Source organism: Anopheles stephensi, chromosome 2, assembly GCF_013141755.1.
Source record: "Anopheles stephensi strain Indian chromosome 2, UCI_ANSTEP_V1.0, whole genome shotgun sequence".
In the NCBI taxonomy this organism is placed as follows: domain Eukaryota; kingdom Metazoa; phylum Arthropoda; class Insecta; order Diptera; family Culicidae; genus Anopheles; species Anopheles stephensi.
The window spans coordinates 1,743,834-1,756,577 of record NC_050202.1 but is presented as its reverse complement, the minus strand read 5'-3'; the positions used below and the strand labels follow the sequence as shown (position 1 = coordinate 1,756,577).

Sequence of the window (12,744 nt, the reverse complement as noted above, 5' to 3'; positions counted from 1 at the left end):
TTTCACGATTGACTTATGCGCGTGAGACTTTTATGCATATCTTTCTGCTTTTGTTTTTGTTTTTGCTTGTTGTTGTGGCACACTATCCGTTCCACCTTGTTTCTGTTTCAAAATGTATTACTGCAACGTCACTTTCTTCCTTTAGTGGTGGGTGCGGTTGGGAGGAAGTGACTGGGTGGGGGACAGGACGCGGGAATACCATCAACGAGCCGAATCGGTGTAAAAATAAAACACGCCCGGTTGCAATCGATACGCGGATGCAGGCAAACGCGTCGCGAAACACTATATGAGCTTGTGCTTTTCTTTGTCCCTTGTGTGTAATTTGTGTGTCTTTCTTACACGTCCGTTCGATTTGCGGCGACCATTTTGACTGATTTGAAGCGTAGACTAAACCTCAAAGTCATGTAGAATATTGTTTGCTCAGCATTTGATACTATTTTCGAAAAATAGGGTGTTAATTCCATGCTCATGATTCGTAAGAAGGGTTTTTATGCCTAAATATTAATGAAACATTTGCCTAAACTACTGTCATTTTTATAATATCAAATGACACACCGTCTATAAAAACTATCATTAAAAACAGCAAGCAATGTCCAAAACATTTAGTCAGAGCTTTTACATATTTTGTAAAAAATTGTCAATTTTTTGTGATTTTAAATGCAACACCATTAATGTTTTATTCACACATAATAAGTGTAACAGTGTATTAGTTTGGCTAAATTAGTGTCTTGTTTGCTACATCAAACAAAACACCATCATCATACTATTTGTATAATAATTGAAAATATATAAGCCTAACATAATGCTTCGTTTGTCATATCAAATGAATAACGAGCTATGATTAGAAATTTGTATATGAACAAATTGCAAACAATAAGCAGGACAGTGTTAAGAGTCATACAGCTGCATGGAAATGAGAATGTTGTTTATCATTTTAAATGCAACACTGCTTATTTACGTTAAAACCCTGATTTTATTTATTTTTCGTACAGAAAGGGAGATGTTCTAGAGCAAAATAGAGAATAACATGCTCTTTAAAAATGAAAAACAACATCTCACATCCCCAACATTTACGGGAAAGGATACTTTGCATGTCTTGTTTCCCCTTTTTTCCCTCTTATCCCTGCTTTTCATGTCTGTCTCTCGTCTCTCCCAGACACATGCACACACATACACACACACACACCCAGATGTTGCACATTTTGTTGCATTCGATGGATAAAAAATACTCTCTTTTTGTCTTTTGTCGTCCGTGGTTTTTTTTTTTGTACTTGCCGCCACCCCATCGTAACAGATGTCGCCCCACGTCGATGCTCTGCATATCTGGTTGGTGTATATCCGTTGGTGCCTGGTCCCGGAGGTCGATAACCGGTTCCTTGCAGCAGACAGCGTGCGTCGCAACCACCAACCACGCCGTCGTCTGTGACGTGGTGACCGAAATGCGTTGCTTCTGCTTCGACTGTGCGCCGTGCCGTGATGTGATGATGATTTGCAATTTCTCTTTTATCTCCTATCGTGTGCTTTTGATACTGCGATTACGATGTTTGTTTTGCGGTTGGTGTTGTATGGGGTTTTTTTTTCCTTCTTTTTCCGCTTTTACTGCCAACATAATTAGATGCAGTAATCGCTTATCAGCGTTATGATTTATTTTTGTCTAATTATCCTCTCTTTAGCTGGGCGTGTTTTAGGCAGGAGCCTATCAGAGAGTCGTCAAAACTCGATGCTACCGTAATCTTGAATCACGTGCTCACTGATAACGGAGCGTTCGTGTGTGGGTTGATTAGTCAACATCACGCAATAAATTACTGCAAATGCAACTGCGAGGCATCGGGACGCGCTTTCCGAGTTTATTATTTGCCTTTTTTATGAAGTTGATAAGACGGTCGGTCGGTTGGGCCTGGAATATTCGTAAACTGCTCTTTTCCAAACCAAACCCACACACACACACACACACACACACATCCCTTTCGTGATAAAGCGCAATCACTTACAACACTTATGGTTTTTGTGATACATTGTGTCGCCATCAGCCGGATTCAAATATCGATCGGAATTCTGGCCCAACGCATTGCTCTTGGCATGCTCTATTCGCCGATTTTCCAGAGTCCACCCCCAGAGAAGCCTCTTGCCTACTACTTGCAAAATTGAATCGTTGTTGGAACGACGAATATCTTGATTTTCCCTTTGAGGAAACGCATTTTTGTCCACACATTTGAGCGCGACCACGATGCTAGCCGATCATCCCTTTCAAAACTAAATCACCTCTCCCAGTTACTCTCTCTTGGGGGCCATTTTTCCCACCAGGTTTGGCCAGTTTGTTCTATTTTCAGTCTATTTCACTTTCGCCGCCCATAGTCTCGCATATTTGCCGTGCCAGCGTCAATCTTCCTAGGGCTCATAGGTTTCCTTCTGAGGGATGGGAACTTTTCGCCGTTTCAGTCGGTGGGTCGTTTTTTGCCTCTCTCATTTCTTTGTGCCTTTCTTGCTTCACCTTCTCCAAACTGGGCAGTGTCTATTTTTCCTGTGAAATGAAAATGCAGTGCAAAACATTTGAAGCCCAAGTCTGAACTCTCTGAACTTTTGTCTGTGTAACGTACCGGGAAAACTGGGGAGAATACTAGAGTGGAGTTTGTTTGATGCAGTTGGAGAAGCAGTAGGTGAATAGTTCGTGAAATCGAGACGTTTGTTTGTAGCTACTGTAACGCTTCCCTCTCCCGGCAGACACACCCGCAGTAGGTCACCCATGCCTCTTCGTGGACCAGTAGATTAAGGACCGACGAGGAGTTTTTTATGGCTTTTCGGGGGTCTGGTTTATGGTGTTTCGTTTTCGGAATGGTACAATGGGTGTGAGAGTTCTAGTGATTGTGCTGGAGTTATTGAATTTCGGAAAGCAAAAACTAAGCAAATAAAAGATTTAATGAGATCAAAGTGGCGACGGCTGAGATGGCATAGCGGGTGTGCGAAATAATGAATTGAGAAGATGAGTATTGCAGAAAATAAAATGAATAATAGAGAAAGTAATACAATTAATCAAAGAAAGTAGTAACAAACAGTAAAGAACGAAATTGCTAACAAAGTAGTCAAAATGTGAATACTATGAAGTTTCTTTATTTATTATTTAGAGGTTTTTATGATTTAATTCTGCTCTTTACTTTACTAGACATTAAAACTTACTACTCTTTTCATAAATTCCAACAGCTTTTTACTTCTAAACGATTTTTTTCTTCTCGATTTATTTCAATCTCGCTTCGTTTTCCATCCCACACGCGTCTTCCAAACATTCTGCCCAAGAGGTCTCGATTGAAAGTTTTCCTCGCGCAAAATTGTTGCTCACAGTGTGCAAATGCGCTCTTCGTTTTGCGTTTCTGCTTCACATTTTTGGCATTATTGCGTTGGCCAACCGCCATCGCCATCGCCCACACCACTGTGTTCTCAACTTTTATTATATATCCGCACCCTTTTTCGTGCGCCACTTTCCTCTGAAACCTCTGGCCGTTGGTTGTTTGGTAGTTCCTCACTTTTGAAGTGTATTTTGTTTTTTGGGGGGTAAAAAAGTGTGTCAAAATCAACTGTATAGGGCGGTCCACTCCTCTCCTCGATTGTTGTGTGTTTTGTTTGCCTAACTTTTTAACACCCCACACACACACACACACGCCGGAAAGACGCTACAGAACCATTGACAGTTTTGAGGGAAAATATTGCGTGCGCACGTCGAACACGCCGTCGATACTTGTCGGCCCAGTGAAGGAGTCAGTGAACTCGGCACGCAGGGAGGAGGAAACCATGCTCGGCTGTGTGTGTGTGTGTCTGTGCCTGTGTATGCTAATTGATGCGGATTTTCGCAGTTTGTGTCATCTTTTATTTATTCGCTGGGCTTTGGAGAGTGGAGCACTTATGAAGGACACGGACGAGATGATAATCAAATTAAAAAAATAATTCAATTCATCAAAGTGTTATTTTTATCTGTCAATTGGATCTGGGTTGGTAGATAAAATGGATAAAAAATGGGGATAAAAAAGGGCACACAATGTATGTCCTACGAGATCTCGATAAAAATTGATAAGAGGAATGCTTGATATCTTCAACCAAGTCTCACCGCCCATACGCGGTGCGTGTGTACTGTTCTAATCTTTTACTCGCCGTCATCATTGGCCTCCCCATGTGCGTGTTTACACACAGAACTACAGCAATATGTTGCCATCTTCTTGAAGTGATATTAGTGATTTGCATTGATTGCGTCCGTTTGTTTTGGGATGGAAAAACAGGGGCGTTCGTAGTGTGCACTAATGTCTATAATTAGATGAATTTATTTTTATTTCACTCACTGTACGGTTAGTGAGCGGAACGACTGGTTCGCCGTGGCTGAAGTGAGCTGGTTGGTCGTATGGGTGCGCTTTCGATCAATTGCTGCTCCGGGCGTTCTTTCACTTGAGTATCCCAATTTATTTTATTGTTGGCTAATGGCTTCATTTTTGGAGCGTGGTGTGTTTCGATTTTGCACGATTGTTTATCTTTCCTCACGAAGCTTTGAATTCAAATGCAGAATCTGATGTGCAAATGCTCAATATTGTTCTCCTATGGCGACCATAAATGAATTAGTCTTTTTCCACCCACTAACGCATTCATCACATGGCTCATTAAGAGGCATCAGATGACCACGTTTGAATTAAAACATCTAGCTTTATTAGTAGAAAAACGAAGAACTTATATTAAGCATGGGAAGAATGTAATAAGTAATAATTACTTATGGAATGAGGATTAGTTGGGTTAATTGAAAAATTACCTTCGTCCACTGTGCAGTAGTGAGCTCACTGCGCTCAGTATGCGGCTGTGTCGCAGGAAGCAATTGGAGAGTTTCAGCTACTCACCACCAGATGGCGCGCATAGATGTTGGGTGAATTTTGAGATTCGAATAATTTGAGCTACATTTACTTCGACGGTTTGTTGTTGCAATTTAGATTTGTAAATTTTAGGTAAAAATACATTTTTAATTTTTGTAGGATTTATTTATTATTTTTAAAAAATATCGTTTTGCTGCGTATAAAATCTCATTTCTAAATAGTTGTTAAAATCGTTAAAGGGAAATATAAGTCACGTGTTATAAATGCAATTTTTGCCGTCATCCTACATTATTTAAATCTAGTGTTATAATGACATACTTTAATGTTACTAATAAGTTGATGTTCTCCTTCTCTCGATTTCCCAGGACGAGGTGCTTGCGATCTCGGACAAGGTGATACTGCGGGCCGAGGATCTCCTGAACTGGATCGATACCGAGCAGGAATGGAGTTGGGGACTGCTAACGCTCTTCGACGAACACAGTGCCAAGGATTGCCTGGGGATGACGCGACATCTCAGCAAGAACTCGTCGCTCGACTTTGGCGATGTCGATAAGGAGAAGCATTCAGGTTAGTTGAAGCAGCCTGCCCACGGCACCGTGCGTTTAGATCTCATTATCGCTCACGAAACCACCCTGCTGCTCGATCGCTGCGGTATCGTTGGTCGACTCGTACGCATTCTCCAGCAGCTCGCAGCACACTTTTTCGCGGTGATGGCAATCGCGGCTACAACAAACGCAGAGAAAACAAAAAAACGATGAGAATACGCATCAACAAAGTAGAAGAAGAGGGAGTAAATGTAGCGCGAATCAATTAGACGATGCTCGGAGGCCGGAATAAGATAGGAGAACCAAAATGTATGTGTATCGCACATTCGGAATTTCTTCACAGCCGGCGGTACGCGCACGAGTTTTGGTTGTTGTTGTTTGCGCTGACAGGTCCCGCGGCTATAAATACGGACCGCGGAGCGCGTTCGGTCATGGATGATTTCATGTGTCGGTTTTGCCGAAGAAGTGCCAGAAATGCCAAGTAATTCTATACACTCACTTTGATAGGTAGAAGATGTTGCGCGGTACGCGACACCGATATCGCTGCATGCATTCGCACTGTTTACGGAGCAAAATATCCTCCTGGATGATCGTGCTGACCTCGTAGAGGTTGGGGCCAATCTTCCGCTCACCAACTGATTTGTAGAACATGCGATGTCGCGGAAAGGGTAGCTTAATACCGGTGTAGATCATACTGGCCTCAACTCCAGCTCCTTTGTCCTGTTGCTGCTCACTGATTAGGGCGAGGATCGAGAGACCAACTAGGACGAGAAGTCCTTGCCAGGAAGTCATCTTCTATTGAGCTGCCAGATGACAACAGAAAACACGGAACAGATGGGTGCTCTTTGTAGGACGCTCGCGCTCTTACTGACGACGATTTTGCGTATCCAGAGCTGACGCTACGCTACGATCTTACATGCGACGTGCTGTGGGATGTGTGTGCGTTTGCCGAAAACGCCAACGCCAACGTGCTCGAATTCCGGCCACGCTCTGTAGCTGTGGTCGTTGTATTCTGCAAACGTTTCGGTAGAGCTACGTAATGTTTTGCACCGCTTTTTTGGACGTGTGTATAGTGCTCGGTAGAGAACTCGGAAGACCTCGAGGTGGGAAGCGTGGAAAAGAAACTCCGAGCTAAAATTTACACACTACACTCTATCTCACACCGTTAGCTGTTTTCTCTTGTGTCTACGTTGGTGAAGAATCCGACACCGTCTTTCAAGCGATTCTAGCAGTGAGGAATATATCTTGCCGACGGAATGTTTATCCTGAAGTACTTCCTCATTTCACAAACAATCAAACATGATTTCATTACTCCGTCATCTTCGCGCCTGCCTGGAACGAAACACGACCGACCGCAAAAGAAGTCTTGCAATAACTGGCTACGAAACGACCCGTGGAATGTGCTCCGAACGTTAGGTGCTGCTGATTCGCACTTGAAGCCGCGAGCGTAGTGTGCGTGTGTTGCTGCGGCTGACCTAATGCTTGATCAGCGAAAAACATGCCGGCAAGTGTTTGGGGCAGCAATACGTGAGGGTGGGGAAATCATGGCGGGCAGGGTGTAGACACGGGTGTTTATTTTACTTTACTGCTGGTGTGAAGTGGTGTGTTAATGATCATGGGGTGATAGCGCTGCTGTTGGCGAATGAAGGTAACTGCTTGATGGTTGGGGACGTCTGGAAATAGGATCCAGATGCCGGTGATAGGAATTCTGACAAATTTTTCCAAGTACCGCCCAATAGTTGAAGGATGGAAAAGATCAACATTAATTTTGTAATAACCTTGATCTCTCCGGTTCTTCTCGCCCAACAGGTGAAAACATTGTATCCAAGGTGGCAGTCTTGAGCTTTTCACGATACTGTCGCTATCGGGCGCTACTGAAGCGTCTGGAAGGAGTTCAGGATGCTTGGCTACGGAATGCGCTGGTGGAAACGCTCGGAGGCTTTGTCGCACCCGTCCCCAACATGCGGATAATGTTCTGCAAAGAAACGTTCGACTATCCTGAGCTGGAGACGCACGAACTACTGTGCAATCATTTGGCGCCAAAGCTAAAGGGACGACCACGCGGCAAACGGAAGAAAACTCTCTCCGACTCATCGCAGTACACGAAGAAGGAAGGCTGTTCGGACGAGAGCGAATCGAACGAATCGGACGTTTCGGACTATTCCTACAGCAAGGTAAGGCGTATGGACAGAGTATGCACAGCTCGAAACAGATTGTTGAGAATTTCCGTCATCTTGTAGGTATCTCCCGGCAAGAAGGTTATCGATCTCCATCCTACCCCACGCTACAATCCCCGACCTTCGCGAGGATCGTCCCAAACGAAGCAGGAACCGATCAGCGTGGTTATATCCGCCTCGGCAGGCACAGTCAAGCCAAGCACCGGGAACAACAACAACCACCTGTCCCAGCGCAATCGATCCAAATCCACGTCCAAAACGAAAACACCCAAGAAGTCGAAATCCTCGGCCACGAAAGCAGGTCGCAAGGCGGGCCGTGGAGGAGCCGGTGGCAAGAAATCATCCTCGTCGTCCTCCAACTCGTCGCTGGCAGCTGCTGGTGGTGGTGGAGAATCGGAGGACGATGAAGAGGAAGTGGATGAGGATGGAGAAGATGGTGGGTCTTCTTCGGCGCGCGGTGCATCGAAGGATCGCGATCGGGAGGATGATGCGGATGAGGACGAGGAAGAGATGGACTATGAGGAGGATGAGGAAGAGGAGGACGATAATCTGTTCCGGGTGAACGAGAGGATGAGCTCGGCCGAGCGCGAGTTCTTGCAGCGGTTGCAGGAATTCCTCGATCCAAGGGCGCTTCAGTATGCGGATAGTCAGGCTTCTTCGTTGAAGAATGGTATGTATGCATGGAATGACGTGTAAAAGCTTGTACTAAGCCGGATCTCTTTCTTCCCCTGCAGTGAGTTTGTACGCGGTGTATGCCAAGGTGCAGAAGATCGGAGGCTACAGTGCGGTGACGGATAAGGAGGTGTGGAACCAGTTGCTCCAAGGAACGGGTGCCGAAAATGGAGTTCTCAGTCGACGGAAGTACGAGAAAATTATACTTCCGTTTGAGAAGCACTTACGCGAGCTGGCTGCCGATCAGGATACGGATCTGAAGCGAGAATCGACCCTGCTGTTGGTGGGAGACGATGAGCTGGAAAATAAGCTTCGGTTGCTGCGCGACGTGAAGTTGGAGAAGCGAGATCCGGACAGCAAATCACTTGCGCTGATGGAAAACAATGGAAACGCTGGGTTGGACTTTTCGGTTAAACGAGAGCTGGTGGAAAGGGATGAACTGTATGGGAAGAGCGGTCTTAAGGAGGACAGCAATGGATCCGGGGGAGGCAGTCCGAATGGTGGCGTGCATCTGGGAATGTCCCCGGTATCGGTTCCACTAACAGTTATCGTTCGCCCCAATCTGGATGAAAAGGATCAAAAGTCATCTCAGATACAGATCAAGCAGCCGCACACGACGATCACGGTACATCAAACAACGATCCATCCGCACAATGCCAATCACCATCACGCAAGCCAGCCAAATAGCAATCATCATCAGCATGGGTCGTTGAGTGGACAGAGTCCGCAGCACATCACGAACCAGATACAGATCACGAATCAGATCCAGATCCAGCAGATAACAGTGCAATCGAATGATAAAAACGGATCTGGCGGTGTGCCAGGATCCGGTGCCGGAAGTCCGAATGAATCTGGGGGACAGTTCAAGTATAGCTTCAAGCAGGACAAATCGGGCCAGGAGCTTAACATTGAGCCGGCTGCAACGACACCTAAATCCGCTTCGACGACGATCGCGTCAGGAGCAGGATCACCGTCGGAAGGTGCATCTTCACTGAGTCTGTTCCCGCTGAATCGACAGGGCACGGATCCGGATCTAACGATAAAGGAAGTTTCGGTGTGTCCAACCAGCGGAACGCTATCGATTACGTCCAGTGCTTGTGTGCCGACAACACCCTCGAAGACCAGTTCCCTGAGGCACGTCCGAATGAAGAACGATCGGAAGGGAAGTGGGTCTGGTGGAGGGATGCTCATGGACGCGGGCGGGTTTATGGGTGCTAGTCAGAAGGAGAATATTCCACTGCTTGGCGGTGGAGTTGGATCGGCGAGTCTGTTCGGTGGTCAAAGTCTAACCACAATCACTCCGATCCCGGCTAACATGATGATGGCGGGAGCGTTCCTTGGAGGCGGAGCTGGTGCTCTCGCAGGTGGCGGACGAACATCAATGGATATGGAACACTCGGGTAAGCAGCAATCAGCAACGCCAGCCGCAACGGAAGTAATCGACCTTGTTGATAGTGACAATGAATGCGAAAGTTCTCCATCGGGTCCTGCAGGATCGTCATCCGCGAACCGTAAACAAGCAGGTCAAGCCATGCGTCCGATTCCCTCGCTATTGCCACCGATGAAGAAGCGCAAGTTGGATATTCTACGCGAAGGTGGCCTCGAAGTGACACCGATTTCAAACGGAGCAAGTATCTTCTCGAGTCTCGGTAAAAGCACGGGACCGCCCAATCCGATGCGTATTAATATAACGGCTGAACTGAACACGACACCGCCACGGCCCGAGGCCTCAACGAAGCGTAACGATCAGCAGCCGCGCAAATGCATTCCGACTCCACTCGAGTTCCAGACGCACTGTATGTACACACGCACGGGGAAGATTTTCGGCGATCCGAAAGAGCTGGTTCGTCCGAGAGCACCCGTCCCGGCACCGGATCTTCTCGATCTAACAGGCCGCATGGGCATGATGGCGGGCGTAGACAGTGTGGCGAATCTTTCCAACAAAAGTCAACTACCCGGAATGGATTTCTCTTCTTCCGGTGGTAACATGCGGCAGAATAATCGTACAGGACCTGCCTCTCGGACGGCTCCAAGCTTGCAGATAACGCTCGTTCCCGGTCCGTCCACCAATCACAGCTCTGGTGGTGCTCCAGGTCTTCCGCCAATGATGACGCCGCTCAATATTCCCGTTCCGGTGCCAAGTCAGCAGACGGCGGCAGCGTCGGCATCGTCCGCGTCGTCCAATTCGATGATGGGACACAAGAAATCGAAAGCGTATGAAATTGTGCCATTACGAGACGGTCCTGCAGCACCAATGAAGGAGCCCAGTCCCAAGGTCACTATTGGCCCGTCCTCAGCGTCCTCCTCCTCGTCCAGTTCCACCAACGGTACAACCATTCCGCCGCCTCCACCTCCCTCGTCCTCCGCCGCTCAGCTGGGCCTGCTGGGTACGGGAGCATCTCCAAACAGTCTGCTCGAAACGCTGGCCAACCTGCAGAAAGTGAACCCGGTCCTGATGGCCAGCATACTTTCCTCGTCCGGCATCTCAAAGTCGTCCATTCCGGGGCTGACGCAGCTGCTCGGCACGCTCGCCGATCAATCCCCACTCGCACCACCAACGACGAAGAAGACGCAGCGAAGACGATCCAACTCACAGGCCGCGGCGGCAGCGGCAGCAGCAGCAGCAGCAGCAGCGGCCAGTTCTGTCCCAAATGCGCCATCACCAAGCATTCCCGGCAGTTTACCCCCTTCGGGAGCACCTTCCGGTCCGCCGCCAAACATTGTCTCCTCTATGCCTCCATTCCCGATGCCACCGGGCAGCTTAGGAATGGTTCCGCCCTCGGTGTTACAATCAAACTCGCCCTCTCCGCAACATCATCCTCCGCAAGCCGATTCACCCACCTCCGCCAACCATCCCCTAAGCCAGCAGATCAAGCTACTCCAACAAGTTCAGCTCCAGCAGCAGCAAAAGTTCTTCCAACAGAAAGCCTCCGAAGAACAGCAGAAGCTGCAAATGTATCAACAATTTTCCCAGAAGCAGCAGCAGCAGCAGCAGCAGCAATCCTCCCCAAGCCAAGGCTCACCCGTGTCCCCCGTGTCTACCGTCGGAGCAGGCTCCCCGTTGCCCGGGACTCCTCCGCTCGCAATGCCACCCTCACCGGTCACCGTGCCCCGCATTCCAGTCGTGCCACCGACACTCTCGGGACTTCCGCCTGGAGCCGGTGCCGCCTTTCCACCTCCGTTCGATCCGATCTATCTGCAGCTGTACGCAAACCCGGGCCTCTACCTGCAGAGCCTGCCGCCGGAACAGTTGCTGCAGCTGTACAAAAACCTTCCGCAGGGCATTCCAATCACCAAGAGCTAGTCGTCGTTCTCCTCCACGTCGCCCAGGAGCAGCAGAAGTGGAAGCGGTAGCGATCGTGCCGCCAGCCCCACGATCCACGCCGCTGAACTGTTGTAAACGCTGTTGTGTTGCCCATTTTGTGTTCCTTAGACAACTGTGTGCGTGTGTGTGTGTGTTTGTGCGTGCGTGTATGTATCTGTGGGTGTGTTGTGCGAGTCCTCTATTATTTGCTAGCTATCCCCATGGCAGGGGATACATCGTTCACATTGATTGTATTATATTTTTCTTCCGTTTTTAAGTTTGCCACCCGAAATGCTAGGGTCACGAGGGTACGTTTATTTGTTATTTAGATAAAATGTAGTAAGGAAATGGTTATTTTTTTGTTTTTGGATATCGGATGACCCGGGATGAGCTGTGTACATTGCTTAAGAGCGTAACAGAGGTGTGAGGATGTCACGTTTTGTATGCACAGTGTAACGAATCAAACTGGTAGCGAAGAATAGTTGCATAAAAACAGGCGCGTACAGTAGTGAAATGTAACAGCTTGCGACACGAGACAGAAGCTCTGCTAGGGATCGCCAATTAGCAATAGACCTTAATGCAAAATGTAACTACACTGAGATGTGGTAAGCTTAAGTAGCTGATGGACGTAAGAAAATACAAACACGTGCGCGTGTGTGTGTGTGTGTGCGCCCACTCAATACTATTGATACGAAATTGAAACCGAAACCCCGTGTAAAAAACAACTGGTGAAGGCAGCTGGAAAAGAGAGATTCAGATAGGAAAGGATACGAGTTCTTGGGCAGTTGCTGCAGTCCCGTTTGTCATATTGTACGAGCGGACGATATTATACGAATGCAAAACAGCCATACTAATCTATGCATACGATACGATACATACATACTACATAGCGTGTAATGTCTCTCTTTCTCTTCCCATTACAAAATGTACGTCACGTCAAGGTTAGGGACGAAGCAAGCGAACAGAAGCGAAGCGAAGGGCAATGCTAAAGGTGTGTGGCGTACAATAACACAAATATGCAACATTAGATATTGTTAACGGATTCGGTAGAGAGACAAGGGCAAGGGCCAACCGTTTGATGTCTGGAAACACTGGAATCAACCGTAGAGCGATGGCGGAAGGGACAAACAATAAAACAAAACCAGTAATAAGCAAGATTAGGAAGAGTTAATTACTGCCGCAAGTTGTGTTTGGAAAATGTTGAG

General features: G+C 47.4%; 2 protein-coding genes across 8 annotated transcripts in view; one reads left to right on the top strand and one right to left on the bottom strand.

The window, feature by feature from the left end:
- Positions 1-12,694, top strand: part of LOC118504870 — a 59,845-nt gene extending 47,151 nt beyond the window's left edge. For all 7 annotated transcript variants that reach the window (XM_036039919.1, XM_036039918.1, XM_036039916.1 and 4 more), the window contains 4 exons: positions 5,207-5,408; positions 7,196-7,560; positions 7,627-8,233; positions 8,298-12,694. In XM_036039919.1, the coding sequence (XP_035895812.1) occupies positions 5,207-5,408; positions 7,196-7,560; positions 7,627-8,233; positions 8,298-11,539 (4,416 nt within the window). In that variant the 3' untranslated portion in view covers positions 11,540-12,694. The remainder of the gene's footprint in view (positions 1-5,206; positions 5,409-7,195; positions 7,561-7,626; positions 8,234-8,297) is intronic.
- On the bottom strand, positions 4,981-6,786 carry LOC118504875. The gene is made up of 2 exons (XM_036039927.1): positions 5,886-6,786; positions 4,981-5,564 (listed from the first exon to the last, which is right to left on the bottom strand). Exons 1-2 carry the CDS (start codon positions 6,176-6,178, stop codon positions 5,444-5,446), a joined length of 414 nt encoding a protein of 137 aa, XP_035895820.1. The 5' UTR covers positions 6,179-6,786; the 3' UTR covers positions 4,981-5,443.
- Positions 12,695-12,744: the final 50 nt, after the last annotated feature.

Excerpts from the sequence above, each read along its gene's own strand:
- LOC118504875 (XM_036039927.1), bottom strand. The coding sequence starts at position 6,178 with ATGACTTCCTGGCAAGGACTTCTCGTCCTAGTTGGTCTCTCGATCCTC. Across the intron at positions 5,565-5,885 it reads AACATCTTCTACCTATCAAA|CCGCGATTGCCATCACCGCG; the intron begins GTGAGTGTATAG and ends CGTTTGTTGTAG.